The 14,516-nt window shown below is 40.5% G+C and overlaps 4 protein-coding genes across 10 annotated transcripts in view; 1 reads left to right on the top strand and 3 right to left on the bottom strand.

Annotated features, from left to right (window-relative positions):
* Positions 1-408: 408 nt before the first annotated feature.
* On the bottom strand, positions 409-1,295 carry LOC108651265 (uncharacterized). The gene is made up of 3 exons (XM_018100811.3): positions 1,126-1,295; positions 782-909; positions 409-723 (listed from the first exon to the last, which is right to left on the bottom strand). Exons 1-3 carry the CDS (start codon positions 1,141-1,143, stop codon positions 498-500), a joined length of 372 nt encoding a protein of 123 aa, XP_017956300.1. The 5' UTR covers positions 1,144-1,295; the 3' UTR covers positions 409-497.
* Positions 1,296-1,619: 324 nt separating this feature from the next.
* Positions 1,620-2,473, bottom strand: LOC108660395 (uncharacterized). Its single transcript, XM_018113779.3, has 3 exons — positions 2,337-2,473; positions 2,148-2,275; positions 1,620-2,092 (listed from the first exon to the last, which is right to left on the bottom strand). Exons 1-3 carry the CDS (start codon positions 2,352-2,354, stop codon positions 1,864-1,866), a joined length of 375 nt encoding a protein of 124 aa, XP_017969268.1. The 5' UTR covers positions 2,355-2,473; the 3' UTR covers positions 1,620-1,863.
* A 1,703-nt stretch (positions 2,474-4,176) lies between these two features.
* Positions 4,177-4,987, top strand: LOC108648960 (uncharacterized). Of its 2 annotated transcripts, none has more exons than XM_030388898.2 (2): positions 4,177-4,590; positions 4,685-4,987. In XM_030388898.2, exons 1-2 carry the CDS (start codon positions 4,374-4,376, stop codon positions 4,945-4,947), a joined length of 480 nt encoding a protein of 159 aa, XP_030244758.1. In that variant the 5' UTR covers positions 4,177-4,373; the 3' UTR covers positions 4,948-4,987. The 2 variants fall into 2 exon arrangements, with proteins under 2 accessions (XP_030244758.1, XP_017953425.2); XM_018097936.3 differs by having other exon boundaries at positions 4,190-4,590; positions 4,652-4,987.
* The window catches only part of LOC108654511 (uncharacterized), a 57,553-nt gene continuing 48,022 nt past the window's right edge, over positions 4,986-14,516 (bottom strand). For all 6 annotated transcript variants that reach the window (XM_089256490.1, XM_030388855.2, XM_030388861.2 and 3 more), the window contains one exon: positions 4,986-6,174. In XM_089256490.1, the coding sequence (XP_089112616.1) occupies positions 5,758-6,174 (417 nt within the window). In that variant the 3' untranslated portion in view covers positions 4,986-5,757. The remainder of the gene's footprint in view (positions 6,175-14,516) is intronic.

Below are 14,516 nucleotides of genomic sequence, written 5' to 3'. Positions count from 1 at the left end.
TTGTTTTGGCAAGCGACAAGCGTCATACTTAAAGTTGCATTAGCCACGGTTTGACTCGTGAGCTTAGATAATCTGTCATCAGGCAAGGGGCATAATTAACGTGACTAATAATTAGTCAAAGCTCCCAAACCTGTAAATTAAAATGCAAATTATGCACAGCTCTGTTGGTTAGTGATTCTTAAACTTTGCTTAAGATTCATTGTCAACTGCCAGCAGACGCCAAAGTGTTAATTTTCATATTGAATCTTGTAAGCTACCATAAATTTAAATGTCAATTCACTTTGCGTAATAACATATATAGAAACTTGTCTATCCTCATAATTAAAGAACCTGGCGTGATCTTGACCGAAGACCAACCACAATTTGTTGCCAAGTGTTGCCAAGAACCAGTTTGAAAACGAAACCAAATTATGGACAGTAATAATTTTAATAATATATAATTTTTGCTCTGTTTTATCACCTGTTTAATATATGTTCTTAGCAGTTAGCACGAATTCCTAACCAGCTGCTGACTTGAGAGCTCCAGGGCTCAGTTTGCGGTTCTTAATCTGATAGCGCGTCTTATAACCATCCTTATCAGCTGTGTACATGGTAATGGTATCCGTATCGGTCTTCTCATCGTACGTCGTGTAGGTACCCATAACAACGAGCTGTTCCTCGGGTGTGCCTGGATTCATAATGACACCCATTTCCTCCCGTGTGCTGCCATTGGGATCCTTCAATCTAAGAATAGTTAACAATTTAATAGATTGGATAACAATTTGATTAAAGACGAACTCACTCGAAGCGATAGCCCTCCTTAGTGGGCGCCTGCTGGTAGAATTCCGTAACTATGGAGGGGTACACATAGTCCAGCAAACCAGCTGAGCAGCTGCTGGCCAATACAGCCACCAGGGCAGTAACAAATATCTGTGAGATATGATTAAACAGATGAACTACGTATTGACTTGCAGCTGATGGAGCAATTATAGCTAATCACTTGCCCCGCCGTACTGCAGCTGCAAGCGTTTTGCATTTTAATCGCAATCATTCAGGCCGAATGCGAATGCCATTCAAATAGAAGCAAGTGTCTCTAGGCTCCTCCCTTGCCTTGGCCGACGGCCTTCGTATCCAACAGATACTCACCAATTTCGCAGCTGTCATGTTGATGCGCGGTGTAGTTCCGAATCGAGACTGAGATGGAATTGCGCGTCGATCGACCAGCAGAGATCTGCAAAGAATATTTCAGCGAGGCGTCGGCGTCGTCGACTATGTGATGCGTCGTATACTTAATATCTTATACTGTTTTTATTTGTTTCGCTGTAGCTACTACTAGCTGAAACCGGTCGCTCGCTTATGCTACTGAAGTATCTCTATGCAAATCCCTAACCAATAGGTGAGCTTTATTGTTTTATATAGCTGTAGTCTTGTGGACTCTAGCGCATCCAGGGTCGGCGAGATTTTGGACATGCTCTCAACGTGGGTGACACAATAAATAATGCAAAATTATACGAAAATGTCATCTTTGCACTTATATATGTCAACAGATCGCCATGGATAAACAAATTGAGTTTGAAATATCGAAACTTTTGTGCATCCAACTTATTCAAAGGCACGCCTGCAAGGTATTCACACCAGAATTCGCTTCACATGACGAAATGTGTCAAAATGTGGGCCACGGCTGAGACTCCAAATGTGTCTTATTTGATAAATGTTTCAACCTCAAATATAATTTATTTTTACACAAAAGTATTCAAATGAAATAAATGGCTTTGGTTCGTGTTATGGCTTCGTTTATGGCACATATAAAAAAAGTACATATAAAGAGATAGATATTGTTGAAGACTTAAAGATCATTTGATCTCTAACTCACTTACTCAACTCTTAGCCTTTTGCGAGAGACTTGAGAGCATTTGCGCTCAGCTTGCGCTTCTTAAGTGTGTAACGTGTATTGTAGCCGCCCTTATCGGCCGTGTACATGGTAATACTTTCCGTATCAGTTTTCTCATCGTATGTGGAGTAGGTGCCCATCACAACCAACTGTTCGTCGGGTGTGCCTGGATTCATTATGATGCCAACCTCCTCGCGTGAGCTGCCATTTGGCTCCTTCTGTCTTTAAGAAAAGAAAATTAGGAACCAATTGCCTAGGCCAAAGTACAGAGACCCACTCGAATCGATAACCATCCTTGGTAGGCATTTGGGAGTAATACTTGGCTGTTATTCTGGGAATAAGCTGATCCAATAAGCCAGCCGAGCAGCTGGCTGCCAGCACAGCCACCACAGCATAGAAGAGAATCTATTGAAAGACGTTAGACATCAGCTAAAGATATAGTTTCGTTTGCTAGAACATAGCTTACCAATCTAGCCGCTGTCATGTTGAAGCACACTTCAGTTCCAAAATGCAACTAAAATTGAATTTTCGCACAAGCAAACATCAAAGATTTGCCAAACATGCTAAAGCAAGGCGTCACCAACTATACATATTCAATTTTTCTAATTTTTTTTGCACTCACGCGTATTAATTTTTACTGGTTTGACATCTCTTTGAGTGGAACAAATCTTATAAATTTACTAGTTTTGAATGAAAATAAGCAACTAAACGGAAAATATATGTGGTATATGATAGGGTATCTGTGTTTTATGGATGAGTTTTTAGTAATCATTATAGTCTAAACTCATTAAATGTAGTAAAACAGAAACGTGGCAGACCCGAAGGAATATATACATATATTCGGGATCTTGTCTGTCCATCCAGAGATATCTCTAGCCATAAAAAAAAAAAACTATGGATTACGAAGTATTCATATTTTTTATCCTTATGCCATTTCGTAATATCGATCAAAAAATCAATAGTTTTTTAAAACATAGCTTATTTTGAAACTTCCCTCGCAACTTCTTGGCTCTTTCGCCAAATTCGCTGAACGCGTGCACCGCCTTTTGCGAATTCACACCGCTTCATGTTTGTTGTATGCTTTTGTTGTATTCCTAATCTTATTTGGAATTTTTCTTAGCTTTTATATATATCATTATTGATTTAATAGCAAAATATATGTACATATATATGTATGTACACACATATGCACTCTCGATTTTAGGTAAATTAATAGCCAACGAAAATTTATTGAGATAAGTCGAATGAAACTGGTTAGTTATATTCTGACAAAAACAAATTGAATTAATATAGTCTATCTTTTCGGCCAGTTTCTATTTCTATACCAGACTCGTACATGACACGTTCACCTTGGAGTTCTTTCAGCGTAAAAATGTTATTCGTAAAAATGGGACTATACAGAAACATTTGCATCTGTAGAAGAATGGAAAAAGGGAAATACGCTACAAATAATGACGAATACCAAGTGGATGGATGAGTAATAACTGCAGGAAAATCAAGGTTTTAAATTATTCATAATTTTTACTAAAAAATAAACAAACTGTATATTATTTTATTTGTGATGTCAGCATAACACGGAAGTGTTTCTATGTAGAATATATTAATTTTGTAATAATAATTTGTAGTGGTGCTAATAAAAAATGATTGACTGTGTTGATTTGAGGTTGAGGTAGTGCTGAATTCCATATGAGGCAAAGATCGACATAGAATGGTCATATATGTATTGTATATATAGTGTACACACTCGGCCTATAGGGCCAGATGGAGAATTACTGGATCAAGCTTCACGCCTAACATTTGGTCCTCCCTAATAGCTATGGCTAGGAGATGTGGGCAACACATGCAACAACTGCGGTGGCTGGCTAACAGACGAAGCACCATATCACTGAGTAGCTCTCAAAGAGCGATCTATAGCCCCAATTTGGCTCTACGGTGTGCAGACTGTAAACGCATACCTGCGATTGCTCCCTGTAGTATATAGAGTGGAATTATATGTCCATCAGCAATATATCATTGCTAATTAAGCAATCTTCCAAGGCGTTTACTTACTTCAATATACAATATACGATACAAACTTCTCTCTCGCTCCCGCTATCTCTCAAATTATAGAAGTATATAAATTTTATTAAATACTTACCAAAAGTATGTAGTACTATATTCTTCAGTTCAATAAAAAGTAATGCGCAGTATGGCATACTTTAGTGATATTCCATAGCATAAGCTAAACTTTGCTTCACCAACTGTTGCCTACTTTTAGGCTTTTCTTAAATTGAGAAAATTCGCTAGATTACCCTTGAACCCGAACGACGACTATGGGAATTAAATGAACCGTTTTATTAATTATATTTAATTACCAAAAACTTAAATGACTTTCAATTAACTTCGACGCACTTGATTTTCGCATGTACAAAAAGTAAATACTTGCTCGATATTCGCATCAGTTTTGTGACTCCCATCGCGGCAGCTTTATCCAGTTTTCCCAATTCAAATTTAAATTAGAGTAATGTTCAAATCAAAGTCCATTCCAGACAGGCTCTGGCCTCTCCTTGCTGTCATGCTGGTCATCTGGCTGGGCCTGAACAGCTCAGCCTTGGTGCAGGCCGCCGATGGTGACGATCAGGAGCTCATCGCCTTTCCATCGCAATGCGAGTGCTCGCTGACCATGACCTGCAAGTGCTGTGTGGGCGCAGTTTTTAAGGTCATGGATCTAAATAAGACACGTATGTTGGGGCCAGTAAATCAATTTCCATATTTGTAATTTTGAAAACTTGTTGCTCACAGTTTGCATGTCATTCAAAATAAACATACTCAGAGCCTCTGTTGATGTGACTGTTACGCTGGATAATGAGCAAGTGTCCAAGTTTACGCTGGACTCCAAGACCACGCCCACTTTCTGTCTGCCCGTAGTGTCGGACCTAACGCCGATGGCCATTTGCCTGAAGATGAGCACGAAGCTGTCGGGCCTAACAAACATCAACATGTGCCCCAGTTTCTACAGCAGCTTCTCAGATAACCAACTGCTGGCCTTTGATTTCCCATGCCTCAAACTGGGCATGGATGGCTTGAGTCTTGCCTAGGGCACAGACGTTAAATAAATGCCGAGAGGCTTGCAAACTTCGTTTTGATATTCTTTATTTTTGCTTAAAATTGCAGCAGCAGGATGAAAAAAGCCAAATATTTGTTTAGCGCAGGATTCGTTTTAGTGAGAGGCTATATACATATACAAGTGGTGCAGTTCCTAACTTAAGTCTAAAGCACTTTTCTGCTCATCGTTCTTATGACATATATATGAAGTTAAATTGAGGTTCTGCATCAAGTTAGTTTCAATCGTAAGACAAAAAATATATAGATTTTATTTTTCAAGACAATCAAGTTGCAGGTGTTAAATAGGTTTTAGCTGAGCCCCAGTTAAGTAAACCCCAAATAAGTAGCCCTAAATTATGTCGCAGAGCCTGGGCCAACAAACGAAAATCAAAAGTAAACTGAAATACAAATAAAAACACGCAATGTACAATAAAACTTACAACTGAAGATCACACAAAGGACTGCTAAACTTAAAGGCTATGCGTCTTAGGACTATATAGAGATATATGTATATATGCATAAATGTTATCCCCTATCGATCTATCGATGAACGTTTATCGTTGATCGTATATCGCTTGTCGTTTGTGTAAACTAACTAGGGATGGTGCATGTTAACAATGTTCGTTAGCCGACTTCCAAATGCCCTTGCCAAGTGCTGCTCCAGCTTCGGCTCAACCAGCTCAAGTGCTACCCAATGCAGCGGACGTCGCCGTCGCCGTCGCTGTTGGTGGGGTCGGCACATCGCTCACTATCGCCTTGCACATGACCATCCTGACTCCGGCTAGGAAGTCGGTTAGGTAACATCATGTGGGCCGTGGCGGTGCCGCCGCCTTGCGCGCGGTGCACATCAGCGCCACCGGCGGTGGTGGCGGCGGTGCGCTGCGCATTCGTGGCAAGGGCTTCAGATCACCCTTCGGCTGGAGCTGCTTTGGCTGCGTCGTAATGACCTTTGGTATGGTGCCCAGACGCTTCGCCTTGACAAGATCCGCATCGGCGCCGCCTTCCGAGCTAACCGAATCGTACGAAGAGGGCGTCGGCGAATGCCTGCGATTGCCCTGCTCATCCAGCTCAACATCCTCATCCGCATCCGCATCCTCCTCCTCGTCGTCGTCGTCGTCCTCGCCCTCCTGCTCCTCGATCATCGTGCGAAACTCCTGTATGGAATCGTTTAGCGCCCACAATTGTGACAGCAGTGAGAGATCCAGTTGACGCAGTCCGTACTAAACGTGGGGGAGTAGAGAAGCAAACAAACGTAGGAAATTAGTCAAGCGCCTTGCCACAAACAATATTAATATGCAACATGTACAAGTTCTTGACGTGGCCACCAACGCGCCACAGCCACAGCCACAGCCACAGCCACAGCCACAGCTCTGCGCTGCAACTTTCAAAAAGCCAAGGCAAACCAATATATAAAACGTAAGCCACGATCTTGGCTGACTGACTGAGCGACTGACTGACTGCATGATTGACTGACTGCCAATTGCTGTTGCCGCTGCTGCCGCTGCTGCTGTTGCTGTTGCTGTTGCTGCTGTTGCTGTTGTTGCTGTTGCTGTTGTTGTCTTTATAGAACTGACATTGATTGACAGCGCCGCACAGCAACTAAAACTGACGGCGAGTGTCCATACCGGGGCACACCCACAAGCCCATAGAAAGGTTCGCAATTTGCCTGTCATTGACGTAGAATCTTGGGGACTATAGAGTGACTAGAGAGCTATGACTTCCCTGTGAAGTATGGCGCCCAATGCAGACATTAATAAAGTCTGAGACCCATTAACCAATTTGTTTAGCTGAAAAGCAAATATAGGGATAAACTTTTAGACAACGGGTCTATTGCTTATGATACTTACTGGTACCATCTAATGGAATGCCTAGGAGAATATAGCTCGGAGCAGCTTAAGATAATTTTAGTATATTTAAAATACCATTTATAGATTTTATTTACCTCTGAAACTAGAATTTTCTAATATGCATTCTATTATTAGAAAATTCCAGTTTCATATATAAATAAAATTATCATCTATAAATAGTATTTTAAATATACTCTGCTGAATTGCTGGTCTCATCTAATCCAATAACTAAGAAAGTATGTAGCTCAAAAAGACTGTATTATACTTTTAGTTTATTAAAATACTAGCTATTTATAGATTATAACTATATAGTATCTACCACTTATATACTAGAACATTCCACTATAATCAAAGAGTATCACAATGTAAACATAATGAAAGCCATCCGTCGATCGCCTATCGATATCTTTTGCATTTCACATTCTTCGTTCGCATTTCGCCTATGGCTACATATATGTGCCATGACAGCGTTCATCAATCTGCCGGCTGCTATCGTGGCCTGACATTTAGCAGTTCAGCGGCCCGTCAAGAAGACTGCGTGACTGACTGTGGTCTGTGGTCGGGTCTGGGCGTAGGGGAGTGGGTGGTTTTTGGTGCAGTGGTGCAGCAGCAGCAGCTGAAGGCGTATGTTAACCTAGCCAACCGCATTTATGGCATTAAGTAACGTGACAAGAGTTCGCGGCGCGTTTGATAGCGCCAGACAGTTGGCGTTAACCCAAACAGCAGCCATCGGAGACCCGGCTCCAAGCACATTGGCCAGCCACGTATGCATATTGCCTTGGCCTGCATTTGTAAAACTCAGCTGCGGCTTGAGCTTAAGCTGGAGTTGGAGTTTGAGCTTGAGCCGGGCTGACAACGAGACGCTTGTGGTCAAAATGAAAGTTCCCCTGTCGCTGTCGAGTAGGAAGGAAAAATCTCATTTGTCAATTAATATCGCCGCATAATATCTCGCAGCAGCAAACGCGCTCGCAAAAAAAATATATAAATATATACATACATATACATATATATAAATATATAAAAAGAAAAGCAGCACAACTTTCTGCATCGCTGCGGCTTTAAACAAATCCGCTCAAAGCCGCCAATGCAGCGTACCCCCAACCACCCCCTCTCGCACTCTTTGCCCAAATGCCAACTCCCACTCTAAAGTGGGCTGCTAATACGCTAGACGCCAGCCAAGATCTGCCCGAGCTGGGGGGAGATCTGCGGTGGCTCGCTATTCCGTCTGCGGCTGCATCTTTAGCCATCTGATAGCTGTGAACTGAGGCTGCTGTGGCTGCAGCTGCTGCCAACTGGCTAACTGGTCAACTGCATCAGCCTGTCACACGGCCCGTAATCCCGACAAGGCAAAGGCAAACTACCCCAAGCGGGAGCTATGAGAAATCCAGAGCACCCAACGAGTGAAAGCCTCGCAAGGCTTCCACAAAAAGTTTAATGTTAAGCATATTAAAACGAATTATATTTGAATATTGATAAGATATCTTTTGATACATATGAATAAGATTTAAATGGAATAATTAAGTCATAGTATCTTGGCCAAATAAATGACAGGGTATTTCAGTAGTTCGAACTGCAGCTTAAACTAACTTTTGCTGAGTTGACTAGTTTGATTAGCCTCATTAGCGTCATCCACATGCATTAGCACAATTTCTATTGTTACAAACACCCACACACACACACAAGCACAAGCACACACACTTGCATATATGCTAATTGGCAATTAATTGAATTGAAGCCCTAAGGCGACAAGTGCAGCTGATTTTGCTAGAGAACCAGCTGCAATTCCAATCAAGCAACTGGCACAGTTTACACGCCCCCACAATATGCAAATATATATATATGTATATCGAAATATACAAATATAAGCGATGTTTATATATAGCCGCCGATATATGCCCATTTCCGCATTACACGCCTGCCCACAAAGAGCCAAGTGCTAATAGAATTTCTCGCAGTGCAGTCGAGTTCAAAATCTGTTTGCGGAAGGCAAACAGAGGCAGAGTTTCTGTGGCTTCGCAGCGCTCTGCGAGTTATGACTAAGAACGTAAACTTAAAAAAAAATGGCACAAAAGCTCTGCCACAGTGATCCAATTGCAAACTTCAGGCTGAACTTTGCGACCACACGGCGTATGGGTAATATGTATGTGTGCAACTGCAGCTTCAGGCGACCCAGCCCACACACAGTAGCAGCAGCAGCAGTAGCAGCAACAGCCACTACTCATCAGCTACTCATGAGGTACTCAGCAACTACTCATAAAATACTCACTTCAATGTCATCGAGGCATCGCCATGCATCATTTTGTAATTAACAAAACACTGGCAACTGGTTTTGTTTACAATTTTACCTAATTAGCATTAACATTTTGCCTGACCTTGAGCAGCGGATGGCGTCGAGCAAATGTGAATGCAAATGCCCCAGAAGATACAAGATACAAAAAGGTGTTGCTCAACACGAGACTAACATGAAGAAAAATAGCTAAATTTATAATATGTACAAATAATACTAAATATTCAAATACTAAATAAGAATAAAACAAATACTAAATATTCAAGTAGCTTTTTTTTATGAAAAAAAAGTTTTCTAATTACTAATCTTTGCTAATAAAATTTACAAACAAACGATCAATAATAATTATTGCCTTAGCTTAGTTTATAATAAATAATTATAGCTATAAAATGAATATATAATGAAACTATTATACAAGCTATTATTTCACATCAGTGTATAATAAATATAAATAAACTTTCGATCTTGTTTATAGATTAAGTTTTAATCAAGTGAAATCAAATGCAAATTTCGTAATATTATTTTTTCATTTAAAGCAAATACAAAGTGCAATTTTTTGTTGATTCTAGCAAAAAGATTTAAAGCTCTGACCTTCAGAAGATTTGAATGTGCATTTAAGACGTGCCCAAGTTAGAAATCGTATAACTTTGAAGGAGCTTAGGCATGTGTGGCTCGAAGAGCAAAGCATTCAATAAAGAAATCGTGAAAGGAATATTAGAAACTGAGCACAGATATAACTCTAGTAAAGATATCTGATAAGATCTCGATAAAGCTGAGTGGATATGCAAAAGACAGTTTCGAATGTGTCATGAATGGAATATTTGTATATATACAAATATGTAAACACATTTATACACACCCATAAACATGTACATAAAGTCCAGAAACTTGAGGGCCATAAATTTGCAAGTCATATAATTAAGACAGCAGCCGGCGGAGTGTGCCGCAAATTTAGCATTAATGAGTTTTTAAAGCGTTTGTTCTTAACGTCCTGTTCTTCTCTCTTCTTTTTTATGTTTTCTCATTATGCAACGCGAGGGGCAGGTGGCAGATGGCAGATGGAAGTTGGCAGTTGGCGCACGGCTGCTGCAATCAGCATTTCATAGTGATTAAGCCCAACGCACGACGACATTAGCCAAAGCAAAGAACCCACTTTCGCCGCGACGCACGGCTCGTAAAGAAAAGTGCAATCGATAAGGCAGATAGTGGTTGAAAATTTAATTAGCTTTAAGCGCATTGCGCTTAAAAATAAATAGCTGTTAAAGAAAGCAACAACACTCATAACAACAAAGCCATGGGGGAAGTATTATATTTTGTTATGCACATTAGTTGTAGAGCGCAATAAAAGGCGACGACGCGACAGAAGCCCTCAAAGTACGTGTATCTCATGGATGCAACGGCCATAAACTAGCGACACACAGGGCCCAACATGCGGCAGCAGCAGCAGCAGCAGAGTTGTTGCATGCATTATGCATGTGTGTGTCTGCAGCTTGCGCCTGCATCTATCTTTAGCCGGGGGCCCCTGAGGGGGGGCTGTTGGCCCGGGCAGCAGTGGGCTTCTGCCTTTGGGGCGTCGCAACGGCCACACTTCAAACATTTGTGCGTTGCTCTTGCAGCGTGAACTTTGGTGACCGCTGCTGAGCACGAGTACAAGTACAAGAATGAGAATGAGAATGAGAATGCGTTGCAAATGCGGAAGCACCTCCCCAGAGATAAGCCTCGGCCAAAAACAAAATTGTTTTTTAAATTGTTTTTTAGTTGGCATTGTCACTGCTCTAGCCAGCAGCTGTTGGCATACCCTGTAGAGCCTGAAAGTTGTAAAAGTGTATGCTCAGCTCAGCTCAGAAATATTTATAAAGAACACACTCTATAAAGTGAAGCAAATATAAATATAAAGTAAAAGTTGCAGTCACTAATAGAACTTTTCCTGACTAAAGTTTTCACTATCTTTATATTTGTGATATGCTAATTGATATTCGAAATAAAAATTTCTTAGAATTAAGGCTTTTATCAGACTAAAAGTTAATACAAGTTAGAATATGATTTATTGAACGAATAGTTTGTATATTCCAAACTTCATTCAACATATTCTAAAAGTCTCTCTCTCTCTCTTAGGCGTATCCAGAGGATATGAAGCATAGTTTTCATTATAATCCAAATGTCGATAAAGCTAATCTGACTACAGAGCATCTGCTAGTCCATCAAAGTTGCTAAGCCATCTGTTATGGTTCGTTATTGTTGCCGTAACTTAATTTAGCCAAGTTTTCTTGTTGCTGTTGTCGAACGACAACAACTTTTTGGCATTTGCATTTGCCAGCCGATGACAATGCAGCAGTCACGCCTTTCAACTTTAGCGCCAACTGCACATACATATATGTAGTATAGTGCCAAGTCGTTGGCGACATTTTGACGTGCCCAGAACATTGTCAACACTGGAATTTTTGCACTTGCATTCGGTTCGGCTCGGTTCGCCGCGTGGCGCTCCCCCCGCCCTGGGACCTAGTTAGACACGTCGTTTATTTATTGCCCGTTTCGCCCGTATCGTATGTTGACGCCTTCCCAAAATCCAAGCCGAAAAGCAATCCACACTCCTTTTGGAGCATAACCCAGCACGTACAAGACGATAAAATGTCAGCGATATGTGTTTATGTGCATCCCATACAGCCAATAGACCGTTCGTCTAACGGACTCATAAGCTCATCGCATATATTATAGATTTATATAGATATAGATATACATATAGCCAATATGTTGAATTTATTGTGGGTGCCACGAGCCGACGTGCTGGCATGTTGTCCAAGCCAAACTCAACTCCAATTGCCATCACATCTTTTTGCAATCAGTTTGCTGCTCAATTTATATGCAAAGCGCCAAGCGTGACGAGTTAACAGTTTAAACAGCTGCCATTCCTAGACCTTTGTCGGGCGCCGCTCAGGCGCTATATATGTTAGATCGTAATATATAAGCTATGATTGGAGCAGATGCCTAAAGCAATGCAAATAGAGTAGTAAAAGGATTCTGAGAAAATATGTGAAGCAACACGGAATCACAGCTCTATAGGAGTTGACTTTGATCAATATAATCTTCTATACATAGATAGAGTAAGTATGGTAAGTGAACGGAACTAGCCAATAGAGTCTTTAGTAGCTCGATAGAAAAAGTGAGCCAACTCATGTTTCTTAGATAAAGTGCGACCTTTTCTACAAAAATTAATGGCTTCATAGGTTCAGAGATCCTTTGTTATATTATTTTTAAGATCATAAACATGTCTGCTTTTGATAGATAGTTTACTATTTCTTAGATCTGCATAGAAAACCAACCAGCAGTCTCTAGGCGCTAACGGCTTTCAACTGCGTCGCCTAGTGGCACATTAAGAAACACACACACACACAGACAACACACACACACACACATGTAACCGTTGCAAGCATCTGCAACTAGTTTCTGTGGCACACACGCAGCTGCCCCAACAGCTAACATAAAAGTTGCCCGGCCAAAACGGTAGCCAAAAACTGCTGCACGGCCATAAATAAAACGGTTTGTACAACTTTTTTTTCGTTTTTACTTGTGTTTGTTTTAAATTTGTTTTTCTTTTTTTTTGTGTGCCTGTCTGCAAAATTACGCAACATTTCTGTAGCTGATTCCGCACTGATTGATAAGCCAAACAAACAGAGTCCAGACCCGAAAACGAGCCAAAGCTATTTCTGCTTAGCGACTCCTGCTGCTGTTGCTGCTGCTGCTGTTGCTGCTGCTGCTGCTGCTTCTGTTGCAGTTGCAGCAGCCTCTCACCGAGCAGCTCATTAAAATTTCAGTCTGGACCAAAAGGTGTTGATTGTTTTCCAGCAATAAACAGATTTTTTAAAAGTGTGCGAACATTTCGGAAGCAACAGATCGTAATAAAACGTATTAAAACTGTTGCATGGAAAGGTCATGGAGTAAGCAAAACACTTTCTGCTTCACAGAGTCACACATGCGACAGAATTTACCAAGAGAAGCGCAAAAGAATAACTTCTTTTAGCTATCTTGAAAACAGTTGAGCAAACACATGCTCCACCATATGAGCAATAAAATTGAGAAACAATTCAAATAGCAAAAAACACGCATATAAATATCATAAAAGGTAATAAAATATGAACACATGTTCATTAGAAACAACAACAAATGATTATTAATGTTTAAACAAGCGAGTTGCAAGAATTTTGTATATACAGAAATATGTGAAATGCAAACTTAAAACGATAAGTGACAGTTGCTTATCAACATAAAAATGCCCACCAGATTCAGTTTATTGTATACAAGTTTATGAGAAGAAGAAGCTTTATGAAGTTTAACTAAATAGATAGAGCGGGATATAGATATTGATGAATAGAAGATAGATAGAAGACAGATAGATAACAAACTGATAACCATTGATATAACAAAAAATGGCTTATATAGATATAAATAGATGTGCTTATGTATATATGTATAGGAGTAGAGAATTATAAATAAATAAATAAATATAAAGAAGATAGTAGAGATGTTACTAGTTTCTAGATCGATGGAGATAGCAATTAAAGATAAAGATCTTGACATATGTATGTATGATATAATTTAATTGACATGAAAATATGGTCAGTTAATCAGTCTTATAAATATTACGATTAATATACATTAATATTAATTCGTTAGTTTCCATTAACAACATCTGAAATGATGCTTAACATGATATGATATTTTGTCTATTTTCAATATTTATAAACTACCCAAGTTCCTTACAACTCCCGTCAACTCAAGATTGAGTAGCTAAAGGAAGCTATTATAAACAGTAAATAAAATCGAGGTAAAATAGCATTTAACATTCACAATTGAATGCTCTGCTTAGAAAGTGAAAGAGCAATGCGAGTGCTTGGCTCTAACCGTAATAAATATCTAATATCTGAGCATATTTGTCACCTGGTGATTTATCTAATGCTGTGCCGTATGGCATATGGCTGACGCAGCAGCAGCAGCACAGCAGCCTTTGGGGCAACGGTAAATTGTTGCAATGCTGCAACAGATTTTGAGTGCTCCCGCACTCCGCGCAGACGCTCTCAGCCCTGGGCAAATTAAGTGTGGTGCTGTGGGTATGTTAATCCATGGAGGCGACTTGTCGCTATGTTTGGGGCATGTAAGCCCCCATCGTGTAAGTTGTTGTTGATTTTGTTATTGTGGCGGCTGTTGCATGCCCCCATTTGGCATTTGCCATTTTCTAATTGCACGTATGCGCCCCAGAAGCGCAAATGCGACCCAAACGAACAATCGCCAAACATGAGCCAAGCGGGAGCGGGAGCGGGAGCAGGAGCAGGAGCGGAGCTCAGCCGTTTAGCTGTGCAGCTGAAGAGCTGAATAGCTGTGGAGGATTGCAAAGATTAAGGAGGCATCGCTGCCATCGACTACATTGCATGTG

The sequence above is a fragment of the Drosophila navojoa genome, chromosome 2, assembly GCF_054131105.1.
Source record: "Drosophila navojoa isolate 15081-1374.11 chromosome 2, UAZ_NAV_1.0, whole genome shotgun sequence".
In the NCBI taxonomy this organism is placed as follows: Eukaryota; Metazoa; Arthropoda; class Insecta; order Diptera; family Drosophilidae; genus Drosophila; species Drosophila navojoa.
Note: the sequence above shows the minus strand (reverse complement) of the source record. Positions and strands in the feature narration are given on the sequence as shown.